General features: G+C 37.5%; 3 protein-coding genes across 5 annotated transcripts in view; 1 reads left to right on the top strand and 2 right to left on the bottom strand.

Annotated features, from left to right (window-relative positions):
- Nucleotides 1–10,749, bottom strand: part of cd63 (CD63 molecule) — a 12,233-nt gene extending 1,484 nt beyond the window's left edge. Inside the window, exons 1-7 of the mRNA XM_031290245.2 lie at nt 10,476–10,749; nt 8,962–9,048; nt 2,901–3,089; nt 2,018–2,092; nt 1,827–1,925; nt 1,474–1,617; nt 172–255 (exon numbers count right to left, since the gene is read on the bottom strand). Coding sequence (XP_031146105.1) covers nt 172–255; nt 1,474–1,617; nt 1,827–1,925; nt 2,018–2,092; nt 2,901–3,089; nt 8,962–9,027 — 657 coding nt within the window. The 5' untranslated portion in view covers nt 9,028–9,048; nt 10,476–10,749. The remainder of the gene's footprint in view (nt 1–171; nt 256–1,473; nt 1,618–1,826; nt 1,926–2,017; nt 2,093–2,900; nt 3,090–8,961; nt 9,049–10,475) is intronic.
- Nucleotides 10,750–14,188: 3,439 nt separating this feature from the next.
- nemp1 (nuclear envelope integral membrane protein 1) lies at nt 14,189–20,414 on the top strand. 2 transcript variants are annotated; one of them, XM_031290242.2, is made up of 10 exons: nt 14,222–14,408; nt 15,393–15,514; nt 15,820–16,036; nt 16,121–16,193; nt 16,279–16,372; nt 16,474–16,588; nt 17,007–17,232; nt 18,412–18,588; nt 19,333–19,383; nt 19,561–20,414. In XM_031290242.2, exons 1-9 carry the CDS (start codon nt 14,297–14,299, stop codon nt 19,337–19,339), a joined length of 1,143 nt encoding a protein of 380 aa, XP_031146102.1. In that variant the 5' UTR covers nt 14,222–14,296; the 3' UTR covers nt 19,340–19,383; nt 19,561–20,414. The 2 variants fall into 2 exon arrangements, with proteins under 2 accessions (XP_031146101.1, XP_031146102.1); XM_031290241.2 differs by lacking the exon at nt 19,333–19,383 and having other exon boundaries at nt 14,189–14,408.
- A 1,836-nt stretch (nt 20,415–22,250) lies between these two features.
- ormdl2 (ORMDL sphingolipid biosynthesis regulator 2) lies at nt 22,251–26,929 on the bottom strand. 2 transcript variants are annotated; one of them, XM_031290263.2, is made up of 4 exons: nt 26,791–26,929; nt 25,220–25,393; nt 24,040–24,191; nt 22,251–23,028 (listed from the first exon to the last, which is right to left on the bottom strand). In XM_031290263.2, the coding sequence occupies exons 2-4, from the start codon at nt 25,391–25,393 to the stop codon at nt 22,893–22,895; spliced, it is 462 nt and encodes a 153-aa protein (XP_031146123.1). In that variant the 5' UTR covers nt 26,791–26,929; the 3' UTR covers nt 22,251–22,892. The 2 variants fall into 2 exon arrangements, with proteins under 2 accessions (XP_031146123.1, XP_031146124.1); XM_031290264.2 differs by lacking the exon at nt 26,791–26,929 and adding an exon at nt 25,775–25,955.
- Nucleotides 26,930–27,560: the final 631 nt, after the last annotated feature.

The following is a 27,560-nucleotide window of genomic DNA, read 5'->3' as shown; positions in this document are numbered from 1 at the left end:
CATGACAATACAAATGCAATAAGACAGATCAAATTTAAAAAGTAATGAGTTGAAATGAATACAAAAAAACAACTATCTTTCAAATTAAATTGTTTTGGGAAGTAAAATGAACTGCTTAGGAATTTTGCACTAAGTACTGTCTTTTTCTTTTTTTTCATTGATGTTACGTACCTGCAGGACGGCAATAACAATAGCTGCAACTATCACCCACAGGATGTTTTTCTTCAGATAAGCCACCACAGCATCATGACAACCCTACAACACAAGAAAAAAAGAACATTTAGATTCAACATGGACATTTTAACTGCTTTACTTATTGGAGAGACCAGTTGCTTCATAGTAAAACTTTGACGACTTTTTATAAACGGTTGTGTTTTAGTAACTTTGGCTGAGTTGAGTTTCTCATCAAGTCCCACACACCCCAATGCTGTATGTATAAAATAATTATTATTGCAAAATCAACTTTCTTTTGACCTCAATAAAACTCAGTATGTAGAATGTATTGAAGTGGTAACCCTTCACTTTTCCCACAAACTGTGCTTGCACATTTGCTATATGCACCACAGATAATGGAGGGGTTGTGCAAACCAACTTGAACCAGGATTCCCATGACAATCAATGCTAGGCCACATAACTGCAGGAAAGAGAGGCGGGGGGGTAGTTTAAGGTGGAATTTGTGGGATAATTTCTGCTCATTTTCATGTAATACAGGCATTGTTATTACATCAAATAAGGCCATATTTGATCTTTTATTTGTTAACAAAATATTTTTTATTTTGTTTGCCAAAAAGTCATCCAACATAGTTTGGGCTCAGTTATACCACAGAGATGTTTTTGCTGCTGCTGCTGGAGACAGTGTTGGAGTTGGGTCATAATTCTCTGTAGGTTTGTAACAATGCACAACCTATTTCTCCTCAGTCACTCAGTCCAGTGTGACCAATAAATCAGCCGATGTATTCATGAGCGCACATTTGTCCGTAAAGGTGTGTATGTGCGCTAATTAAAAAGAAACTGTAGTACACAAATGCCCAAAATGGGTTTGATGGAAGTTAGAAACATTGTTGTCTCTATTACATAGGTTGTCCGTCTGATAGCACTGAAACGGGTTTTTTTTTTTTTTAATTGGTAAAATGTCCTGCTCACTACACAATTCTTGAGAAATGTAATTTAAGGGATTGTTAACTAAAATGTTGTGTTCATGTTAGAGATACTGATTTTTTAAAACTCAAATATCGATATCTGCTGGGTTCTACTATCGATATTTGGGTTCTACTTAAAATATCGATATCTGCTGGGTGGGGGAGTGGGATATTATATGCGGACGGTAAACAAGCCAGAGTTCCTGTTCCTGTTCCCTCTCCTACAGCCGGATGACAGCTAGCTGTATAAAGTTACTGCTTATGCAAACACTACATTTCCTCCTACTGTTGCTTCACATTTAAGATGTTCAGTTGTGAAGCAGTCACAGTTTACCTCCTGGTGAACTTTGGCAGCGTCTGTCATGGTCCCGACTCCACAGTTGAGAGTGACTTTAACACAGCATGAGTCAGGCACAGATTTCTCATCAGATCTGAAGTCTCTCCAGTCAGAAGAACCGTTCACGCCACAGCATTTCAACTGCAAATGAAAAACATTTAATATGGACAGACATGCCAGCAATGTACCGTAAAAAATAAATAAAATAAAATAAACCTTGTGTCAGTAGGTAGGTGCAAAGAAAAACAATGTCATGTCATGCAGCGCAGACCAACAGGATGCAGCGGTGTTATGTGAAGGTGTTGTCAGACTGAGTAAACAATGAGTAGGAGAATTGACACTGAACTCACATCCTCCTGCAGCTTATCAAAAGACTTTCTGAATTCAGCTGTGCCGTTCTGGTAATCAGAAATCATGTCTTCAAGACTATCCTGGACGACACCTGAGAGCTACATGGGAGACACGACATGGAAGTCAAACCACACCTTCTGCAGGGTATTATGTACTGTAACACATAAAAACAGTGTAGTTCTAAACTTACTTTGTTTCTGAAGACGTATCCAACGATTACTGCTGCAATCTCAACAAGAATGACCAGAACGAGGAGGACAGCAAACTGACGAAAAAAAAGAAATAAAAGATAGTTAAGTGACTTACATGAACGTAATTACTATTCTAAGCTACATCCACACATTCATTCATCCTACTGCAAAATGAAATTCTGTTTAAACATATCTAGGCTACATTTACATTGCTACGTTTTGCTTTAAAAACTAATATCTTTTGCTACGTTTACACCTCGCGTTCACACTGCTCTGGCGTTTCAGAGCCCCTAAACCCTGGCAACACCAACACTCACGCCAATGTTTCGCCGCCTGATTGGGTTATGATGTCTCGTTCTCTGAGACTACTAAGCTACTAACGTTACCACGGCTACTACCAGCAACAGGCCGAGTATACATGCGGCCTCCTGTTTACCTCGGCAGGCGCGTGTCCAGTATATGAGAATGCTCATGAGATATGCGGTTTGGGCGTGTTAGTTTAAACGGAGAGTAGTTCTTTTACTGGAGTTGTAACACTTGTGTGCACAGAGTTCGCTTTTGGCTCAAAACTCCCCTTAAAAACCAAAACGTGGGCACCCGGATAGCTCAGTTGGTAGAGTGGGTGCCCATATATAGAGGTTTACTCCTCGACGCAGCGGGCCCGGGTTTGACTCCGACCTGCGGCCCTTTGCTGCATGTCATTCCCCCCCCTCTCTCTCCCCTGTCATGTCTTCAGCTGTCCTGTCAAATAAAGGCCTAAAAATGCCCAAAAAATAATCTTAAAAAAACCCTGTAGCAATGTAAATGTAGCCCTAATGAGACACATCTAACCCCATAGAATTCAACCTTTTTGTTGTTGTGTGGTTTAACTATGTGAATTACCGTGGCGACCATGCAGTGGTTCTCTTTCCAGGCACCACAGCAGCCGAAGAAGGCGATGAAGAAAATCACCACGCCGACAGCAATCAGAACAATCGGGGCTCCTGAGGCTGAGGCATTCTTCATCATCAAGGTTTTGTGCAGACCCACTTGAACCAGGACTCCCACCACAATCAATGCTATGCCACATAACTGCAGGAAAGAGGGGTTAGTTTAAGGTGGAATTTGTGGGACGTCTGCTCATTTTCATGTAAGACAAGCACGTTTCTTTGGTTTGAGACGACAGATTATCTGGTAACACAATGGAGGTAAAGAAAGGCTGTAATAATTTTATCATGTACTAATTCTTTTATTTAACCACTACTAAATACTTACTGTAATGTGGAAATTGTATTTATCACAATTAAATACTGCGTCTGACAACCATTGATCTGAATTCCTGTGGTATGAATTCTCTTAAAAATTTCCAGACAGTTATTTTAAATTTAGCCATCATAAATGGTTTACCATCTTAAATTAGCAAGCTAACATTTGCTAATTGAAACTGAAGTAGGCTGACGGAATGTCATTAGCTTTGCAAAAACTACGTTTAGAATAAATTGGCATTTGGACCCGATGGTGGCGTTAAATAAAGAAGGGGAACATGAATGGCTGTACATAATTTCATGACAATCCGTCTGAAAGTTGTTGAGATATTTTAGTCTGGACCAAAGTGCGGGGAACCAAAGATCGCCATTGCCATCCATAGAGCCAAGCTGCTTAAAATACCTAGTGGAGATTTTACCGGTGGGAAATAAAACCACATACATAGATGATTCTCAAAGTATTAACTACTGTTAGATATCCACTTGCTTATAAGATTCAAACTTCCTTATGTTCCATTTAACTTCAACTTGCTTCCATATGAACAACTCACTCAAACTGAATGAATAAGCACTAATGCTAAATAGATGGAAGGAAGTTGCAACAGTCTTCAGTTCCCGTATGCAGATGTGAAACGATCAGGTGATAGAATGTGATATACATGTGTCACTGCTTTGGGTGGGGTACCGAGAGCAGACCATTAGATCTTCTACAAACATTGTGTGGGCGGACTGTTTGACAAAGATCAGATGGCATCAACTGGCTCTAAAGCAAACATCACACTGACAGCATGTTCTTCACTTTGACAGCAAGCTGCCTGTCCACTCAGGGAAGGTAGATACAACAGTGGTGTGTGGAATTCAATTAGAGAACAGGAAGGGATTTAACCATGAGCTGAGAATAGTCAAAATGAAAGATTAGTCCAGCAGCAGAACAATATGTATTAAAAATGTATGTATTAAATATATTGATATGTGCCAAGACAATAACAGGCAGATTAATCGATAAGGAAAATAGTCATCAGGCGCAGCCACTCAACTCTACCGCGTCTTCATTTATTTTTATTGGACATTAAACAGACCTTCAAGTACTAACTCTAACTGCAGCAGAAAAACTAAACCACAAACTTAAGAGTTTAAAAACTCCTTCGCAGGCAGAACTGTAAAAAAGACATATTTTCTACATGAAAGCTGACAGGCTATGTCTTAAACTGCGTCTTAGGTAATGATACATCAATGAGGATGTTTGAGTAAGGACGTCACTGGTCAAGTGATACATGAGGACAGAATAAGGAGCGGAAAAAAACTGACCATAAGGCGTGAAGTACTGTGAACATATTAATCAGTTTGGAAATTGTGTGTCATTGTTTGTGACGACGATAATGTTGCAATGAGCATAACATACTGATAAATAGAGCTTCAAATTATTTTGTTATTTTCTTTATTACTCAATGAATCATTTAGTCCATTTTTTGCTTCCCGATACCGATTCTGATACCTGAACTTGCGTATCGGCCGATACAGAGTACCGATCCGATACCAGTGTGTCATATATTTTATTAAGTTTTAACAACTGTGTACTACTATCCCTGTATGGATGTGATATTATTTCTATCTTTGTTGTTGGTCTGACTCAGGTTAAACTCTTTGTGAAACATGAACAAACACAAACAATGAATACCACAGAACTTTCTTTTTTTATCCAGTTTGACAGTCAGTTATAACGGGAAAAGAACATAAATAAACTACTTTAATGTAGATTTTCTTTAGGGTTTTATTACATGGTATCGGATCAGTGCATAAACTCCAGTACTTCCCGATACCGATACCAGCGTTTTAGGCAGTATCGCGGAACATCTCTAGTCTATGAAATGTTTGTTTTTTTAACTAACAGTCCAAAATCCAAAAAAAAGAAACGAAGAAAAACTGCAAATATTCACATTTGAGTAGATAGAAACTGCGATATTTGGGCTTTTCTGTTTTAAAGAAATCATTTAAAATATTGTATCTGGCCTGGGGAACGCATCAGGGGTAAACGTTGCTGGGGAGATAGACGTGTGGAATACTTTGCTTAGCCTGCTACCACCACTGCCCAGTCCCAGATAAGCGGATGAAAAAATTAATGGGTAGATTAATTGAGTACTAAAATTGTTGCTGATTAATATCTTGTTTGACTAAACAATTATTTCAGCTAGCTGATAAATAATCAAAATATGTGGTTAAACCTTAATGATGTCTATGTAATCATTTGAGTCAGACTGAGATATGAGAGAGAGAGAGAGAGAGAGAGAGAGAGAGAGAGAGAGAGAGAGAGAGGTCCGCTCAGAAAAGTTAAAACATTTAGAGACCAACAACCAAGTTAACATTCCCTGATGGGTATTTTTATGAAAGATATAGATTTTCAGCGGAGGGAGTGACGTATAGGCTATTTGTCGGCTTGTTGAGCCGTGTGTTGCCAACGCGCACATCGGTTTGAATTATGTTTTTATATTTTTTATTTGCTCTCACAATCACTTACCACTGCCAGGGTTGCAACTGATAATATAATAGGCTAAAGCAACAGCAGTTTATGGAGAGCACAAGTGTAATTATGGTCAGATCTTGGTCCTGACTGATGGGGAAGTGATATTGATAAGTGTTGTGATTTATGCATCTACAGCGTTGGATATTTTTTTTGCCAGCTTTCCTTCCTATTTTAGGAAGCAGTGACTGTATTGCGTTTTGCCTGTAAAACCGTATCTGTGTTCTTCATATTTATGTAGAATTATAGTTTGCTCTTCTTATATGAAATATGCGTCTCTGGTAGATGTTTGCGATTGGTCGTGCTGGGCAAACACTGCCTCTTTTATGTGAACGTGTGCGTCGCTGGATTGGGAAACCCCTGGGTTGATTGAACTAGTTGATAACCACCGTCGTGACAGTTTATGCGGGACCGCGGTTGTTAGGTTAGGAGAAGCCGGGTAACTGAAAGAAATCCAGGGCATGTTGATCTTGATTCGTAGTACTGATCTCAAGTAAGATTAACAGAAATGCCTATGTCTGTCAGAATAAAAAGCATACATATGTACAGTGGAAGTCTCTAGCCTTAATGTTGTGTGTTATCCATGCCCTTGCTGTCACTTTGCTGGCTACACCAATGTAAATATTTGAGCTTCAATCAAATAGGTGGCTAATGGTTGACGTAGGAAAACATAATGGAGTGAACAGAAAAGGCAAACAGGGCAAAGATGGTCACATCAATCCCACAATAGAATAGAATAAAAGAGAATACAATAGAATAGTAATGAAAATAAATACGGGTTTATCCAGGTTATGTTATTTTTTGCTTTAGCTTGAGCTTATTTTCTTGATGATAATATGTAGAGCTGAAACATTAGTTTACTTAATTATTAATCAGCAACCATTCTGATACTCAATTAACTGTTTTAGTCAAGCAATGTTAAAATTAGTTTTGTTTTATTGTACGCACCAAGTACAGTGAGTAACATTTCCAACATTTTACTGACTTATATCATTGAGGAAATAAATGAATCAATAAGGTTGCTTTAACCCCTCCTATTTAGCATTAATGTGCAGTATTAGTCAGCAATTATAACTTCTCCTATTCAGTCTTTTTATCATTACAACTGTGTTCTGCTATATTATTACTCATTATCTGTTAAAACAACTACATTATAGTGTGTTACAAACTTGTATTTGATTACTATAAACTGCTGGGTTTTTTTTGTTATATTGTATTAAAGTGGACTGTTGGACAAAACAAGACATTTGAAGATGTCACTCTGGCATTTCTTACTGTTTTCCATAGACTAATTATAACCGACATTGATGCTTTAACCCCTCCTATTTAGCATTCATAAGCAGAATATAATCATTTAATAAATGTGTATAACACACTACAATGTTTATTAATGTACAGTATTTGCTAACAGTTATACGTTCTCATGTGAATGGATGCATTTATATAGCGCTTTTCTAGTCTTAACGACGACTCAAAGGGCTTTTACAGAGTACAGGCCCCATTCACACCCGTTCATACACTGGTGGCTGAGGCTGCCATACAAGCTGCTCATCAGATAAACATTCACACACATTCACACACCGATGGTGCGGTGGCATTCAGTGTCTTGCCCAAGGCAAGGACACTTCGACACGGGACTGCAGAGCCAGGGATCGAACTTTAGACCCTCCGATTGGTAGACGACCGCTCCACCAACTGAGCCACAGCGTCCACCATGAAAACATTTTATTTTTGTATTATTACAACTGTGTTTTATTATATAATTAGGGCTGGGAACAGAATTCAATATTTGTTTAGGTAAAGACCGAATTGCCTCCTTAGTATCCAGTATCGGAAAAATGCCTCGTCATTCAATACCAGGTTTCAATACCTAAGGGCTAAATCTCATCAGCGTCAGTGAGTCAATAAGCAGGCAGCATGCTTCTACCAAGATCTAATAATGCTGCTGATTGGCTGTCTAACATTACACGCCGTAGAGGAATGCTGGGAAAACTCACGTAGCAGGAGCTGACAAATAAATAAAAAGATTTGTGCCGTAATGTGTAATGTTGTAATTTATTTTTGTTTAAATGGATTTTATAAATTGGTATAGAAAAAAGTATCGTTCAGGAACTCGTATCAAAGTCACGGTATTGGTAGCGGTATCAACATTTTTGAACGATACACAGCCCTGATAATTATCCAGCTGGACCAAATTATTTATTATCTGTTTATACACCAGCCACCAGATTCATTTTATTAATTATTCTCTCATTTACATTAGTTTACAAAATGTTGGAAAGTAAAAAATGCCAGAGTGACGTCTTCAAATGTCACGTTTTGTCTAACCAACAGTCTAAAGATATTCAGTTTATTACAACAGAACAAAAATACAAAACGTAGTTACCATCAATAATATAATACAAATAAAATAATTGTTAGTTACAGTCCTAAATGTGCACGGAGTAGAGGGAACATTCTGTACTTCCTGCTGTCCTGTGTGAGATGATTATGAGAGTTTCACTCAACAGAGTTCAAATCACCGTGTGAAGCTTTCAGTGGCATTGTGTCAGTAAAGTAAAAAAAAAGTGTTAATCTGGAATCTGTACGAGTCACATGAGGCTGTGACACTTTAAAAAATCTGGTCATAAGATTCACATTCCATCATCACCACCTCTTGCTCAAACACGCAATGAACGTGCAGGTTACATCCAAGAAATGCTCAGCTTAATCCAGGATATTTGAGACAAATGCCCTCGTGTTCATGTTCCCTTCATGCTTTCAAATAAATTGGTAATAAACAAACATGTGACCCAGTGAGTAAGCGTTCAGGAATAAAAAGGTTGGGATGTCAAAGGTTGCTTGCCCATCAGCTGATTTTACAGATAAATTACATGTGTAAAAATAGGAAAACAAGACCAGATTCCTGCTTCAAGTCACGAGGGCAGGCAAAAAAGAGAAATGTTACATTAACTAGTCCGTATTTCAGCCTGCCAAAAATATACACTGATGTATTTTGATAACACAAATCACATTGGAGAACATCATCAGGTCTTATGTGCTGTTAGCTCCTTCGTTGCTTTCATTTTGGCAACCACAAGCTCCATCAACTTTGCAGTAACATTACGTTTAGGTGCCATCTGCATCCACTCTGCTACCTTTTGATGGTTAACATTTAAAGAGATAGTAAGCAGTTACTCACCCAGAAAATGAAGTTGAAAAAGAAGAGCAGGAACTTGACACATTTCATTCCCCCCTCTACACCCATGGCTGACGAGGATATGGTTTCCTGCAAGAAGAAAAAATAAAAACACACTTTTTCAAGGCAGAATTATAGGAACATGACCTCAGCTGTAATATAGGCAGCTATATTTGAGTTATAAAAGGTTAACAGACAGCTGTGACAAACCGCACAGTTTAGTTTCCATTACATATGTAGGTCAGTGGACCACACATGTCCCCATTGTTTGAATGAATTTAATTACAACCAAGGCGATGGATCATCCGGGCTAAACTACTGCACTTTCCTATTCACCTGCCTCAGCATGTAAGGCTGCTGCAAGGCTCTTGAACAGGTCCAGCAGAAAGATGACTCCCATTTTATCCTCCTCACATTGGCTTCCTATCAAGTTCAATACTCATTCTAAAGTTCTTGTTCTGACATCTAGAGCCCAGCATGGCCAGGTACCGGTGTACATCTCTGACCTGCTCCATCCTTATATCACCATCAGGTGACCAGCCAGGGCTTACTGCGTGTCCCTCGCCTCTCCATGGACCTTGCCTTTACATAGTAGCTGGGACGCCTGTGTAGCTCACCTTTTAGAGCCGGTTCGACTCCGACCTGTGGCCCTTTGCTGCATGTCATTTCCCCCCTCTCTCTCCTCATTTCATGTCTAAGCTGTCCTATCAAATAAAGGCCTAAAAATCCCCCCAAAAAATATCTTAAAAAAAAAAAAATAGTGGCTGCGACACTGTGGAACGCCCTATTGTCTTACGTTCTGTGTTCTCTGTTGACGATTTATAAAAGCAGCTCAAGACTCACCTGTTTAAAATGGCCTTTGTCTCATGTTTGTAATTTAGTTTCTTTTTAAGTTTTATTTTACTGTTTTTATTTCAATTTTTTTTTATGGCTTGTTCTTTTTACTGTTTTTTTTTTTTTTTTGGCCTAATTGACTTTGTTCTGTAAAAGGTGCTATATTAAATAGCCTAAACGTATTATCCATAACGTTAATTAAATTAAAAAGACAAATCAAAGTTTAAAGCCAACGCTACTTTGTGTTAACAGTAAATGGGCCCTTAAAAAGGGGATAGATCTGTAGGCTACTTTAAATATATTAAATGATGTTCAGGCCCAAGAACACATCGTCTGGGCCCAAAAGTTCCATTTTGAGGAAGAAGCAGTCCCTCGGACCGTAGCTAAATCGCCGCTAGGTTAGCAACAATACCAGCTTTGTCTCAGACCAAATCATTACATCAACCACTTGCTCTTATTGAATTTGTTAAGTTTAGACAACTAAGTTAGTCTTACATAAACACAAACAACGTTTCCTCCACGACTGTACAAGTGTGAAAAACTTCCTCTTTTTAGCTAGCTAACTAACGTTAACTCCTTTTTTTAGGTAGATCCTTGACCGTTCCAAAATTGTTAACGGAAAAATGGTTAGCATAACGAATAAAAGTCCGTTATTTCGGTGGTCTTTTGAGGTCTAACGTTACCTTTGTGTGAAGAAGTCTTAACAATCCTGCGATGAGAGGCGCAGACGACGATGTGTTGAAATTTTAACCTAACTTCTGTTTATAGTCCCGTCCTTCCTCCCTCCTCCCTCGGCTTCTTTACTTTCCACCTCCTCCTCCCGACTTCTCCATTTATTGACCATAACTTAATATGCTGCCTTCAGGGTCTTCTCGTTTAACACACAACTCCATTAAAAAACGTCCACTGGGCGTGGCCACTGGGTCTGCTCGCTGGTACTCATAAAGTGGTAGAAGAAGTATTCAGATATTTTACATAAGTAAAAGTAGCAACAGTGGTGGAGTTAGTAAGTACTGTACTGAAATACCAATTTGAGGTACTTGTACTTTATTTGAGTAATTCCATGTTCTGTCATTGTGCTACATTTTTCTCCACTAGGCCTAGTAGGCCTACATCTAGCCTAGTTAAAATCTTTAGTTACTAGTTTCTTTGCAGATTCAGATTATCAAAACAACTTATAAATGATGATGTATTATTGATTAAACTACCCAGCAGTATAATAAGTAGGCCTACCAGAAGTAAAAGTACTCATAAAGCATTACAAAAAAGTATAATATATTAGTGTACATAACTGATGCATTAATGTGTACATCACTTTAATGTTGCAGCTGGTAAAGGTGGGGCTAATTCCAAATACTTTATATACTACTGGGCAGCTTAATCTATAATACACCATAGTTCATCATCATATTCTTTAATAATCTGAATAATAAGGGTAATGCTGTTTATCATTAATAGATGCTTAAAAAGTTATTAATAAATAGGTTTTGGTTCAGACCCCCTCTGCAGCCTTTTTCCAGAAGTACGTGGTCATGTGGTCCAATCAGTCAAAAGGAGTTGTTCCTATTAATGGCTAAAAATGAAAAATGACTAACACACCTTTCTTAACTTTCTTTCTTGTTGCTCTGGTCTCAAAACACCTTACCAAAGTACTACAGTTGAAGATTAGCCAGCTGGCTAACACTGGCACATTTACAGTAATGTTGTGCATTGTCCTTATAAATAAAATAATAAATACATTAAATAAATAAATCTTAAAGTCACATGCTGCTCATAATAGTGAAATACATAAAAGGAAGAAAGGCAGTGTGAAATATATGAATCAGATTATTATCCCCACATATTCCAAGTCTCTCATCTCCTAAAACAGAGACATTATTAAGGGTGATTCAAATTGAAATTTAACACTGTAACTCATGTATTTATTTTATCTATATTATTGTAATTTGTGTTATGCCTTTGATGTTTATGTAGCCAACCTTATGCTTTTTTTTATTTTATTAAATTTTTTTATTGAATTTTTTTATTCAGTGCTTACTTGTGTTCAATTTATTTTATTTTTTTAGGACACTTGTAATTGTTCATTATCTATATAGCTGTAATCCCTCTCTTCCTTAGGTGAGACTCCTTCTATAAGACCCTAGGGGGTTTCTTAATCTCACCTGCACAATCTTTATTTTTTATTATTTAACTTTTTTGTGTTATTGTTGTCTTGATTTTATTGTGCAAAATTAAAAACAAAAATAAAAAAAAATACCCCCAGCATTTCCTCTTTTACACATTGACTGAGTAACATCCTCAAGCTGCTGAATAATTGTCTTCTTGAGCAATATGTTCGAAGAATTCAAATGACACTCAACTTTTTGTCAAAATACAGGAACTTTGTATGTGCTTTACATTCAAACCAGAAATCATTTTTGACAAAGTAACCATCATTACTCTCATAACCATGTTATATTAAGAAGAGTGAACAAATTGAACTTGTTGCTCAAAGTTATGGCCATGTGGTGAAAGTCTTAAGTATTTGTGAATACTATGAATTCAATATTTAAATCTCAAATTTTTTCAACCAATTCATTAAGATGGTATTTTGTTTTTTTAGCAGTGTTTTCCTTCTAACTCTTGATTATGCTCTAAGTGGTTGACCTCTTATTCTCACATTAATGCTGATAAGATGAATAGAATAGAATAGAATGTATTTTATTGTCACTGTACACATGTACAATGAGATTAAAAGCAACTCCTTTCCCAGTGCCAACATATACGTAAAAAATATAAGTAAGGTAAGAATGAAGAATAAGGATATCAATGGAGGTAAACAATTTGGTCTCGCTATAGCTACCTATCCACTTACTGGCCATAAGCTTATCACAGATCAAACAACTGAGTAACCCACATCTCTGAGCAAACCATAATGGGCCTATAATATCAGCTTAAACTTTAACTCATGCTCAGGAACTGAATTTACAATAACATTTTCATTTGACTGGAACAAGTATGAGTGTTGTGGTTGGTTACATTGACACATATACAGCAGAAAGGTTCAGTTTTAACCTTCCTGTGGGACCACAATGATAAGGCAACTAAAGTGCAGCATCATGTGGTTAAGCTATTTGTACACCACGTAGGCCTGCAGAGCAATGGTAAAGTGTAGAATGAGAGTGTACAGACATGCTAGGAGCTCTGTGAGGCTGTACTTAGGCACAGTGGTACTTTGAGCTACATGCTAACATGCTCAAAATACTGATGTTAAGCAGTTATTATGATCAACATTTTCACTATCTTAGTTAAGCATGCCAGCATCACAAAAGTCAGTGGGATTCATCCTCTGGAGTACAAAATGCCTTGTCAATCCACCATTGTTGTATGTGGTTTGGATGTTGCAATGTGCAGACAGCCTATTCAGCCTATTAGTCACAGCATGCTTACAGTTATCAGTGTGTGTGTGTATAGGACAAATCCAATGGTAAACCTTCATAAGCTTATCCTTGAGCAGCCTCCATATCTCTACTTGTATTTACTTACTCCACCAATGTCAAACAGGTTTTCTTGTTTGTACTAAAGGTACACAGGTTGGTAAAAGAGTTTCTATCTGGGCCCTCACATAAACTAATTACAGTAACATTAAATTATTTAAAACATGAAAGCATGGACATGTAACTCTGGTCAACACCCTAGTATAATAAGTGGCGGCAATGCATCTTAAACGCTAGTTGGCAACTGCCAATAAGAAGAAGAGAAGACCAATGTTATTATACCTTATAACACTAGACTGTAAAAATAAGCTTTATATATAGTCTATAATACATCGATGCGTTGAACGCACACCGACAATGACGACACCCGGTGTGACTCTGTGATTGGCTGGACGGCCTGTAACTCAACCAGGCTGCCTTAGGCGGAAGGGGCGAAGGGGCTCAAGAAAGGAAATGTAGAACTGAATATTGAACTGTCAAAATGAGAGGGGAAAAGCATAGCACGGAGGGAAATATCAAAACAATGGCAGCAATACTGGGATAGTGCAGAAAAGGGAGACACTTACATGCAATACAAAATAAAGTAGGAGGACTGAGAAACATTGGGGCTAACCGAAAAGAGCAAGTCATTATCATTAAATTACGAATTCGTCATAGCAGATTTAAACGTACACTTTTTATAATAGGAAAAAAAACACCCAACCGGGCACTGCAGTCTGTGTGAGGAAAAGGAGACGGTGGAGTCCTGATTTCATGCAGGAAATACATTCAAGAAAGAAGGGTCATGTTTGCAGGGCTACATAAGTTATCAAAGATGTCCTTGAAAATGGGGTCACCGTAAATGGGAAAAGCACCGGACTAATTAGAAAGCTGTAATGGAATGAAATAATAGATGACCAGTAATAACAGTAGGAGGCAGTAATGCAACATATGGGATGCCAACTGCCGTAAAACCCCAAAGAAGAAGACAAAGAAGGCGGAAGGGGCGGGCAAAAGATAAGAGGAGGGAGGGAAATGGTGCTATCATCATGGCGGGATGCATGAAAATGATAAACAATTACACCTCTATAAGTGCTACATTAATGGTTTTCACGGTGCTGCTTATAGGTTTACCTCACACCTCAGGATACCAGGATACCGGTAAGAAGCAGTATTAGGCAGCAATAATAGATACCTTAATTAGTATGATACGTATTTTAAACAAGTCTTTGCTCAGGCTAACTCATGTTAGCTTGTGTTGTTTTTTGTTTTGTTTTGATGAAGTGAAACTGTAACGTTAAAGAAGTTATGCTAAGCCTTTCTTTTAGCCCTGTCACTGCTGGCTGTTCTCCGATTCTGTCTCTGTGTAGGGGACACATTTATTTTAGTTTTTTTTTATCATTTATTTAGCTGTTATAGATTTGCTGAGAACAAATCTGTTAAACTTTGCTCGAGCTTACAAGCCCGCCCCGCCCTCAGGTTATTCTAACCATGCTAAATATAAAAGCTGTGCGTCACTAAACGCACAAACGAAAAACAATTCGTTTATTGCAGCAGCACACGGACAGTAATAGTACAGATACATACATAACAATAGGTATATACAACTAAAATAAGAATATAATACAAAAACCACAATGTAAATTGACATAAATTAGTGTTAAAGTGACAATGTAATTAATAGCAGAGTCAGCACCTATGTAAACAGTGTACACCAAACTGATGATATGATTAAGTAATGGTAACTAGTGTTCGTCTGTATTATAGAGATGTAAAATAATATGGAATATGATGCAAGGAAATATAAAACAATACAAAAACAATAATACAATGCGGGTGTAATTACTCTCTAATGCACCATATGTGTATTCATTTGCAGCTGAAAATAAACAAAAGCATTATTAACTCATGGTTGAGTAATGTTTGCTAAAAACTACAGCTGTTTTGCTGTGAGTTACAGTCTTAAAAACATACACTAATGCCAGTGTTCTTCCTTAATTACTTATCTTAAGACAGCAGACATCTTTTAAATTAGTTGTTCATGTCACAGGTTTCTGTTACAGTGAACAGTACATTAAAGTAAACAAGTAATGTGATACAATCTTAGTATTACATGCTTGTCTCTGCTTGCTGTTTCAAACGCAGGTAACAAACATCCAGTAACTGATCTCAAGGATGGAGAGGAGTACGTCATGTCAGGGTCCAACAGGTTCTGTTACAAAAACTCTGTGGTGCCAACTTGGAGGCAAACATGGACAAGAATTCAGGTAAGTTACATGAATGGCACTCAGCCAAATCCAGAACTGTTTAAGTTTACATTTAATGCACTTTCTCAATCATAAAGTCTGGGTATCTTGGGGCCAAATTTGACCAAATCTGGAAATTTTGTTTTAAAGCTTAGATATGATCCGTGACATCAAGAAAAAGTAGAAGCCTCTGTGTTAAATTTGCCAGGGATATAGTGTCAACAGTTATTGTTAACGAGGGTTAAATCTTGCAGCACTTTATTTTAACAATTCCTTATGGCGAAACTCAGTTGATTAGGCCCATAATAACTGAAGATTTCTGACAGGTCAAAGTGTGGAGTTCAAACGTGTTTAAGGTGGAAACTGTGGAGGGGGAGGAGGAGTTGCAGGAGCTGGAGCGATTCAGTGTCTGGAGCTGGTTCCAGAGCTTGTTACGTGAGCGGCACAATGAGACCACTATTAACATCAATCTGTTCAGCAAGAAGACGTGCTTCAAGATCGATCCTGCTGACAAAACAAAGTTCACTGTCCACCCCCTTCGTAGTAAGTGGAAAACAAATTAGCACAATTCATTTGCTGGTTTTTGACAGATATTACATGGTCAACACATGCTCTTTTCCCTTGCAGAGTTTGATATCTATCTGTTTTTGGTATTCCTCGCCGGAGCGTTGTTGTTCGTCTTTGCAGGATCACTCAGCAGGTAATTTTTCTTGCTCATGTTACATTGTTAGGATTCAACAGGAGGATTATATGCTATTAACTAATTTGTCCTCCCTTTAATGAAGGAGTCAAACTTTCTTCTACTCTGCTGGTATGAGCACAGGCATGATTGCCTCTCTCATCATCCTCTTTTTTATTTTGGCACGCTTATTGCCAAAGGTAAGGAATTTCATTACTCTTAAATATCCATGATTTTATAGGTTAAATCAATTTGGCCTCACGCCTAATTATTGTACCCTTTGTGTTTGCTGTTACCGCAGAAAAGCCCTTTTTATGTCTTGATTGTTGGCGGCTGGTCGTTTTCCGTGTACGCCATCCAATTTGTCTGCAGGAACCTGGGCGTAATTCTGCGAGAACACTGGAACGTCGCATTAGGTACGTACCCTTTGTCAACACAAACTTCTGGCGTTTGACACATCAGACCAAAGCAAGTAATCCTACTATAGCATTTTAAATGGCTATTTTTTTCAGACTAGTGAGTTAAGTTAAGCATCCCCTATTTGATAACTTGAGAATCACCTTTCTAAATGAACGGGCATCTGTTAAAGTTCCCAACACAGATTAGTCTCCTGCCTTTGTTTTCTGTAGTATGTAATGCTTAAGTATGCTTTCTTAAATCTACATACAATACACCATCTGCCCCACTTCAAGCCTTGTGATTCGAATCACCAGGGGCCAAAATACAATATGTATGATAAGCTCTAGGCCAAAAAACCACGTGTAAAACACTGAAACTGTAAATAATGTAAACACTCTAGGTCAATATGTATGTTTTTGTGATTTTTTTTTTCAGGTTATGTAGCAGTGGTGGGATTCATCACTTTTGCTGTGTGTTACCGTTACGGTCCTCTGGTGGATGAGAAGAGCATTAACATCTTGTCGTGGACGCTGCAGCTATTTGGTCTGCTCCTGATTTATTTAGGGATTCAAATCCAGCAAGTTGCCTTCTCCATCATCGTGGCAGCTGTGTTCTCCAAACATCTGGAGTACCCAGTCTTTCTGACAGTTGCTGCATGGAGGTGGGTGTTCACAAAGCTGACAGAAGGTGGCGCAAAAGTACAGTAATATATTAAACAGAAAATCCACTTTCAAAACAAGCTCATATGGGGTTCCTGTTATGTCATGCAGTGTAATGCAGCTATGTGGTAGTAAACAATAGTGTCACACATTTATTACCAAGAGCACTCTTTTTTTTTTTTTTTTTTTTTGATTTGATAATCTCTACTATATTTTAAAAGTCATTTGTCTTTGGAAAGTTTTGCATGATGTCTGCTTATTTCTGCCTCTTAAATCCAAGATAAGAAAAGATACACCTTGTTATTGATAGATTGAAAAATATAAACTATACAGAGCATTTTGAGACGGATGACGTAATAAAGTGAGTGGTGCTGATAAAGTGACAGTGGTGTGATTAATAGCAGCAGAGTCTTAATATAATAAAATATATTGCAAGGGGAAATCTAACATATTGACATCATATAGCAAACTATGGTACATGATGAAATAGTGAGGGAAATAAGTATAAGGTGCAGTAGTGTAATAATATAGTATAGAAAAACATAATATATAGTAGGGCTGCACGATATGAGGAAAATATGCGATAATGTTGTTGAATATTGCGATAACGATATTACTTGCAATAAATAAACAGATATTTAAATGTACTCAGTTCTGTACTCAACAAATTCCTTGTTGAATTTAAAACAAATAAAAGGAAATCATTGCTAACATTTTTATTGAACAAATTGAACATTTAATTAAGTATAAAAGACACCACTAAAAAAGTGACAGTTTTTAAAGTGCAGTTTCTGCTGATATTTTCTTTCAACTAACTAAAAAAATCTCTGTTCGCGAAATGTCGTAGCCTTTTGCGATATGTATATTCGACCAGTTGATATTGCGATGACGTTAAAAAAACAATATATTGTGCAGCCCTAATATATAGTATAGTACAACAATATAACATATATAGTATAGTATAGTGCAGCAATATAACAAGAGCATAAGTATAGTGTAGCAATGTAACATAGTATATAACGGTGAGTAAGTTGCTTGAACTACTGAAGCTTAAAGCAGTGATATATATATATATATATAACTGCCTATGTTATATTCCATTTTCCATTTAGAACCAGTAGTCATATATTATTTTTTTAGAATTTGGATTTTTCTTATTAAGCTTTTGCTGTGTTGTACAGGAAAATCAGAAGGTACATTCACTGGAAGCCGGAGCCACGTCGCCTGTTGACTGAGGAGGAGTTTCAGAAGCAGGGAGAGGAAGAGACTTTGCGTGCTCTGGAGGAGCTGAGGAAGCACTGCAACAGCCCAGAGTTCAGGCCATGGAAGACGGTGTCTAGGCTTCAGTCCCCGAAAAGGTGCCTATCGTGATATTCTGTTCCTTAGCATATCATTTGTTAAAACACATGACATCTTTTAAGGTATGATTAAAGCTCAGTCCTGAGACTCTTAATATACACGTTAACTTACATTTAGGCTTAGCTAATAATGTTTTACCTTGGAAGTTTGAATGTTGTATCATCTTACCACATGGAGTCAAGTAGATTTCATGTTTTGTTTTTTTTTACAATCATCAACTGAGAAAGAGATGAGAGGGTGGAGGTTATGCCAAAATACTGATTCACCAAACGTTGGACCTTCTGGAAACAGTACAGGTGTATTTATGCTACAATCAATTGAAATCCCAATAATTCCCCCCTATCTCCATTGAATGTGACTTCTGAAACCAAAAGACTGCACGAGTGATGAGATATATATATATATATATATATATATATATATATATATATATATATATATATATTACTCTTGTAATTTTGCACGTTTGTACATTGCGAATTATTATAGGAATAATTTCTAATAATTATCTCACTATCATCCTGTTGATCCCACATTTGAATTTCTGGTAGCATCAGTATGTTTGTAGACTAGTGTACTGTAGTTACCTTTTAAGGGTTAATCTGTTACTGAAAACTAATGATATATGATGCATTGGTTAAGAATGGCTTAATCAATTTATATCGATACTGATTGAAATTGGGATTTTACCTTTTTTGAGTGGTTAATAAGGAGGTAATATTTGTTGTTTTTATTTTTAACAGTGATTGATTAACTATCTCTTGCAAGCTGTGTCTGCACATTTAAGATTTGAGGTATATGAATATGAATCTATCCAAAATAACGTCTTTCACTGCAGTGTGGCCAAATGTCGCCTTTAAGTTGTGAATATAAGTGTATGTGTTAGTATATAGGTATTTAAATACCTTTTACATGGTTTATATACAGTGTAACACTGATAATGTTGCTGATGTTGTCACTTTAACCCACAGGTTTGCTGATTTCATTGAAGGGTCTCCTCACTTGATGTCAAATGAGGTGTCTGTCCACGCGCAGGAATACGGCTTTGGGGGATCTTTTTTTGAGGATGATTTTTTTGACACAGACGACGACGACGAAGAAGACGACGACATTAAGCCTATGATGAAACCCGAGTGAGACACCACTGATGTTAAAAGACATATGAAAATAGAGACAATTATATTATTGCCTTTCAGAAAGGTGGCCGGAGAACGGCTCTCCGTGGCTTCTGTGCTAACGTCCCGACTGACTTCTAAGTGATTACTGGATTGGGATTTCAGTCACAAGAGGCACCACACACAAAAAAATCACTGACCGTCAACAGGCAGAACAATGCGGCAAAGTAATGTAGTTTCCATGAATTTGCACTAAAGCCAGAACTTTTTTTTTAAGGGAACAAAGGCTTCTGTTAAAATTTGAGGTTACAAATACGGTAATCAGTGATCGGGACCTTTTGTTTTTTTTTTGGAGGTCAAAGCAATTGAACTTTTTACTGTGTGATGGTAGTTTGTGTTGTCTTAAGCTTAGAAAAAGGTTTTTACAATTTTAGTTTTCAAAACCTAGTGTTCACACCGTTAGCCTCTAAATGGGCTCACTCCAGCAAACTGTAATGAGGCCATCCAGATTGCATGTATCCTACACCATGTGTTAAACGTTCTCACCTCTCTGAACAGCAGTATGATGAGGCAGTCATTATTATTCTAGCTTTCTGCTGAGGGAGGAAAAGCTTGGTCAAGTTTGTATGTCACTGTTTTCATTTTAATGGACATGCATCAGAGAAATGTCCCCAAAGTATTTTGAATAAAAAAACATATTTGAGCTCTGATGTTTATGCATTAGCATCATTGTAAAATATTATTAGGACTAAAAGGTGGCAAGATGTTATGGCTTTGGTTAATGATGTAATGCATTTGAAGCCAAAAAGCTGAGGTTATATTTTTCATAGTGGGTGCAAATACAATTTCTTCAGTGGTGGAAAGTAACTTTACTTGAGTATTTCCATTTTATGCTTCATTTTCTACTTCTACTCCATTTTAGAGGGAAATATTGCACTTTTTACTCCATTACATTTATCTGACAGCTGTAGTTACTTTGCAGATTATGGTTTTACGTACAAAATATATGATCAATTTATAAAATATGATGCTTGATATAATGATATATCTACTTTATATTAATCAAAAAAAAAAAAACACTGACAAGGACCATTCTGCTACACAATGACTACTTTTACTTTTGATACTTTAAGTACATTTCCTGCTAGTACTTTTGTAATTTTACCTTGAGGTACTCTATTTTAACTTTAGTAAAAGATCTGAATATTACTTTTCCACTATAAGATTTTTTTAATGGATTTTCCATATGGATTTGTCCCACTTCAAATAGTTTTTGTCCAAACAATGTCAAAAAACGGGACATTGGACCATCCATGTACAAAAACAGCTCAACGTCTTCAACTATTTAATGTACAATGGTACAAAACAGATCATCCCTGCATTTTAGAAGCTGGGGCTCATTTGTTTAATTGACTTAATCAATGGTCAACATTGTTTTGGATCAATGTCTTATAATCTGATCAACTAGTCTAGATAGTAGATACCCTTACAGAGAGCTTATTAATTTAATGACCAGTGGGCGGAAGATAGACATGCATCTTTGGAATTTCCATTTTACAGAAGGCTGACCTGTATTAAACACTGCACTTGCAGATGCTGCATTTGATTAGAAGTGACACACCAAACAGTTTGAATCTGTGGGTTTGAAAAATGAATCATTTCAAATCCAGCCATATGAATGACATCTGTTGTTTGCCTTTCAGTTATCTAGATTCCAAAATGAAACGGCATTTAACTTTAAACCCTATTTTCTAAGAAGTTCACCATCTGCATCCAAGTAGAAATTTCTGACCTTTCTTATATCTGCACTTTACCTCTGACATCTCCTTTGATATATCTTTCCATGTAACAGTTTCATAATGTTAAAATCAAAGCAAAGTGATGACTGACATACACTTGAACTGCATATACAATAAACAGCATATCTGCAGTAGATAACCAAAATTAGCTGTTTAACCGAGATAGCGTTATCCTACATCAGGTAGTTTTTTGTATATATTGCAGGAAAAAAACATTGTATTCATCCTCTCTCTCTCTCTAGCCATATCTGATGAAATTTAGCCCAACTGCCCTCTGCATGCCACTACTGGCTTCTCTGAATGTCCTCACAGCATTTGAAGGCAGGAAACACCCCATCTACTGTTGCAAATTATTACATGTATATTACAGCTGATACAGTGGGCATTATTTGCATGTGTTTCCCAGGATCAGGTAGGCATACACAACAGTAATCAAATTCACATGGTGTTGCATTTCCTATGACTTACTTCCCCAAAACAACGCATCACCAATGAGAAACCTCAGTGCAATACAAACATGACCACATTGGGGGAAGGGGGGGATCCCTTTGATATATGAGCATATTGCACACACTGTGACAGCCCCCTCATGGTGGCTTCATGTAAAGTGTCTGTACTTCCCCACAGCTTACAAACTGGCCCACAGTCGATCAATTGATACTTACAAACCTACACACAAAAGGAATTTGCAGTTTTTCTACTCAACCATGTGGAATAGAGATAAGACGACCACGCGTGCACACCGTGTAGCTCTCACTGCTCATTTTATAAGTGGGAAAAGACATACAGATTTTTAAGAAAACAGTAAATGATGTGTCCGACAGCAAGACTGCAGTGTTTATTGTAGGCGTGTAAATGCATGCTGCAGGTAAATCCTTCATAGTAAATCAAGAAAAAAAGCATGAAGGAAAACGGAAACTTGCAAGCTTCATTCGGAACAGGAACCACACTGTCGCAATGAATTCATTCACATTTATGGCAACAGCCAGACAGTTTTACAGACGTGCAGCCAGTGCAGTTTGCGACAGAAATCATCTGAGACAGACAAGAAATGAATAAAGTCACATTCGAAAGCAGTGCACTTCAAAATTTGCTCTTTCTTGAAGCCAAAGTGTCTGGCCTTTTGACTAACTTACCAAAGCAATGTCAGTAAAGAAAAAAAAAATGCCTTTCATAAAGCAGCAGCAGTGCATTTACTATTTTTTCATGCATGCTGCAAGAGGCAGCACAAACTGCAACTTTCATATATTACTTCACACAGTCTGTACAGTTAAGACAAATCCAAGTGGTTCTCTTCTCCTCAACCTCTAGACATAAAATAGTTCAGCAGAAACAGAAAACTAGAAGTCCAGTGTTTGGTGGTTAAAATCCAAAGTTCAGTCAGATCTGTCAGTATTTGTTGATCCCAAATATCCGTACTCCGTGAAATTGAGGCAACTTTGGGAGGAGGACACTAAGGAGGGAGCTTGTGTTGATTAGGAAATGCGTGGGATCGTATTTTGTGTAGAAACTGGCAAGAATATACCTGCAGAGAGAGAAGAATAGTGTCAATGTACATGACAAACGATGAGTTTCATAATCTGTAATCAGAAAGTTAAAAAAATACGCTCCATGACACCTCACAGGTTGATATTTTATTCTGCAGTGCTTTTGGCCTGCATGATGAAGTAAGCCCAGGGCTATACGATTCACACTGCACTACCACTAGCCGTGGGTTAAATGTCTGATAGAACACGTGTGGGATAGAACATTTAGACTGTAGATTTTGTCACTATGGGATAACCCCGCCTGGGGATAAGTGCAGTGTGAAAAGCCCTCTTGAGGTTTATCTAAATATTGAAGGAATCAAAAATTTGACCTGATGCTGGTGATAGAAAAAAAAAAAAGTTACAGGATCACCAAAACTAATACAGTTCATCCTGTAGGGATACATGAATGTCTGTACCAAGTTTAATGGCAAAACAATATTTGCTAAAGGCAAAATATGTGTCAAAACATTCTGAATTAAGTACTGTGGTGTTGCAGAGACGTCCCGGCCTACAAATCCTATCCTACAGACTAGAGAAAAAAATGTCTTTGTTTGGTACAGATCCTCGCAAAAATCACACTATATATTCATTTTAATTTGAATACTTTTCAGTGAAAATGAGAATAATGATAAAAAAATGGCCATTCCCTCCAGTATCATGAATCATATCGCAGTATCAGTCAAAATAATCGCAATTAGATACTTTCCTATCATGCAGCCCTACCATCAAGCGCATGTTTAAGAACCCTTTGATTCTTGTTTTAAAATGAGTCATCTGGAAGCATTAAATAGTCAGCCAGAGACAACATTTTCAACCAAGTCGTGACGCTAACATTAGCTTAATTAATTGTTATCATAATAAATGAGTCGCGTGAGAATGGAAAGCCCAGCAGCCTGAAGAACTTGGTCAAAAACATATTTAAAGACATGCTGATTTAGCCATCATATTGAAAGAGAAACTGCAAACCAAATGTCCAGCTCTGCAATGGACTTTTCAAACATACTTACAGAACAATTGGTGAGATAGTGAGGAATTTGCGTGAAGATGTGAACTGGACGCCGTAGTCCATCTGTTCCCAGTGTGTGAGCAGACGAGCTTTGCCTTGGTCTGGTGTCTCAAAGGGAGTGCCCTTCACTGTGTGTAGAAACAGGTACATCACCTGCAGAGACAAGACGCAAAACTACTATCAGCCACAAAGAAAGATGGCTTTCCCTCCAAGTACTGTAATGCTCAGAAGTTCAGGAGTACAATTAAATCATTAGCTGTCTCGAGGAGGATATTTACCCAAACTGTCATTTTCAACAACTGAAAAGATGCCTCATATACGTGCAGGCTTGCCACATATTTAATAATTTATAGATGCAGATGTTGCAATTCCAATTATTTTAAACTGTTGATGATTAAGTGGTTTCATAGTGAAGTAAGTGTAACAAAGTGAAAGGTACTTAGCCACTTCTTTAGGTTAAACAGGACTGGCATACTGGTGGAGATTTTAGACATTTTGGGTAAAAATAAATGGTGGGAGAGCGATACAATTATCTTCTACAGTATATGTAATCTTTATATCAAGATATAAATAATGATATATCATGTCATAGAAGATTTTCTGGAGAATCAAACAAGACATCAATGTATGTTTGTTTTTTGGCAAATCCAGTGAATTGACAAATTACATTAATGCATAAATCACATAAAAATCTAACATTTAAGAAATAGTTTGACATTTTGGGAACTATGCTTTCTTGCTGAGAATATCAATTGAGAAGTTGAGAGGATCAATATCCGCTCTCATAACTGTTCATTAAAAATGAAGCTGGGTTTGGTTTGGTTAGCAAAAATGTTGAACTATTCCTTTAACATATGGCGGTCCTACTCACTGATTTTTAACATTGCCCATGATGGTTTAACACACCCAGAGATACTATATAGCAGAGGTATTCAACAGGGGGTCCTCAGAGTTAATGTGTGTGTGTGTGTGTGTGTGTGTGTGTGTGTGTGTGTGTGTGTGTGTGGTGTGTGGGGTGGGGTGGTCCTTGGCCTAAAAAACGTTGAAGACACCTGCTATATAGGGTAAATAACATACTGTATGGCATGGTAAATATCGTATTGCCCATCCCTAAAAATAAATATATTTTAGATATGTAATGAATGCTTTATCGTTGCTATATATCTCTATATTTAACTGACCAGGTTGTGGAGGACGTTTGTAAGAGTCCAGACGAGCGGCACAGTGAAGAAAGGAATGCTGAGCAGGACGATGTGCAACACGACGGTCAGCAGCAGGTAGGTGAGCCATATTCCTCTGCTGTTCATCACCCTAGTGTTGGGGTTCACCTCACTGTGAGCTACGCCCACATTCATCTTCAATACAGAGAGAGACAAAATGCAAGGGTTCAGGATGCTGAAAACAAGAGTCTGTTGTTTCAAGAGGCACCCACAGATAGGGCCGGGTATCGTTAATGTGAGAAGGACCCACAAAGATACTAAAATAAAGAGCTATGTAGCCATGGATGTGGGGAGAGGCCCATTCAGAATGCTAATGTTAAGGGTCCACAATTTTGTGCTATGCCCCTGCTCCTAATATCCAACTTCTCAAACTCGATTAGCAAGCACACAATCATCACACTGCAACTTAATTTCATGTTTGTACTTTTCAGTGTTTAGAAGTAAAGTCTATGCACTAACTCCTTAGAAGCTAACTGTCACATTCATCAAAAGGCAACAACAAGAGCTGCAACTTACACTTTTGATTTGATTGATGTGATGATTGTTCTTCTTTAAAGTTCTTGCTTTGTTCAAGCAGTAGTCAATCAAAGATATTCAATTTTTACAATGACATAAAACAAGGAAAAGCAGCAATTTATCACGTTGGAGAAGGGGAAACCAGACAATGCTGCAACTAATTATTATCGAATTATCCACCGATTATTATCTCAAATAGATTTATTGCTTGGGCTGTCAGGAAAGAGTCAGAAACGCCCATCACAATTAGACACTTAAATAAACGTTTGTACATTTGATTGAGTTTATGTTTATTGAACTAGTTTTCACTGAATTTCAGTCGATCCATAAGTCGATCAACAGAAAACTGAACAATTTCTAAATTCATTTAATTGGTCAAACATTTACTTGTTCAGCTTTTCAAATGTGAAAATGTGCTTACTTTATATTACTGTACATTTAATATTATGGTGTTTGTATGATACATGTTTCACTGTTTAATGGTGTAACGTTACACGATTAATCGGAATAAAAAAATATTGCATCTTTGGCGTTATATTAACTCTGGGAAAAGACTCCGCCCGACTGAATTGTTCTAAGTGTCTAAACATGCGCTCCCCCCACCCCACCACGTCTACATCACTCAGCTACATCTAGCCACAACATCCAGACACTAACGTTAACCAGCGCTGAAAACGACAATGAAGCAGCAATAACGTTTAATTCTTGAATATGACACGAGAACATAACAGTAACCAGTTCACCCAAAGCCCAGATTGTTTAACTTTCAGTTTAACAGTTGACGTAAGATGACATAACGTTCGTATGCTAGCTAACGTTACCAGTTGAGCTGCTATCTAGCTACAGGTCGACATGCTAACGTCAGTTCAAAAGTTACGTTATTCAGGATGTAACGGCTGCGGACTACAAGTCAATACTGAAAGGGTAAATGGTCATGTTAAATAGTGATACATTAGCCTCGCCCACAGGGGCAATTCTAGGTTTTAAACTTTACATTTCAACGGAGCCAACTTTACCTTCCTGTGTTGTCGTAGCTCACCAGGAAATTCCTTGTTGTTTTTTTTCTTTAACCCCGCCTTCGTTAGTTTTGGGCTGGTTTCTCTGTAGCAGCGGACATCTGTCAAAACTCCAGCCGGTGTCCTCCTGTACTCAGCATCGGCAGGTGAGGGGGGGAGGGGCGGGAGGACTGCATACGTTTTAGCAAAGAATAATTGACCTCCAAGAAATTCCCTGGATCTCCCAGAAAATGTGAGCAATAGTTTTATAGCGCTGTTACTTCCCCATGTAGCTAACTACTTAATATCAGCACAACAGCAGGATACATATAGGGATGAGTTATTTTTCAGATTATCAATTTTAAAACCTTTCCTGTCTAGTGAAAACCACGTATCTCCAAATTTGGTGATTTTGTATTTTTCTGATAAACTGAAGGATGAAGTGTTCCTTGATGGGATGAGAGATTTCTTCTATACTTCTTAAGCTAAATACGTTTTTAGAGATATGTGGTTCTCACAGGACAGCAAAAGCTACAAACATATGATGAGTTTATAGAATATTATGCATTGCTATAGATTAAACTACCCACTGCTGTCTATAAATTAGTTAAAATTAGCACTTAAACATGGACAGAATAAATGCAACATACACATGAATGCAGCAGTAATCAAAACAAATCATAATAGTAAAACACTGACATAGACCCAATTTTCTGCACAATTTTAATACTTCAGGTGCATTTTACTTAAGCGACATACTTTTACTTAAGTAAGGTTTTGAATGCACGACT

This window comes from Sander lucioperca, chromosome 12 (assembly GCF_008315115.2).
Source record: "Sander lucioperca isolate FBNREF2018 chromosome 12, SLUC_FBN_1.2, whole genome shotgun sequence".
Taxonomy (NCBI): domain Eukaryota; kingdom Metazoa; phylum Chordata; class Actinopteri; order Perciformes; family Percidae; genus Sander; species Sander lucioperca.
Note: the sequence above shows the minus strand (reverse complement) of the source record. Positions and strands in the feature narration are given on the sequence as shown.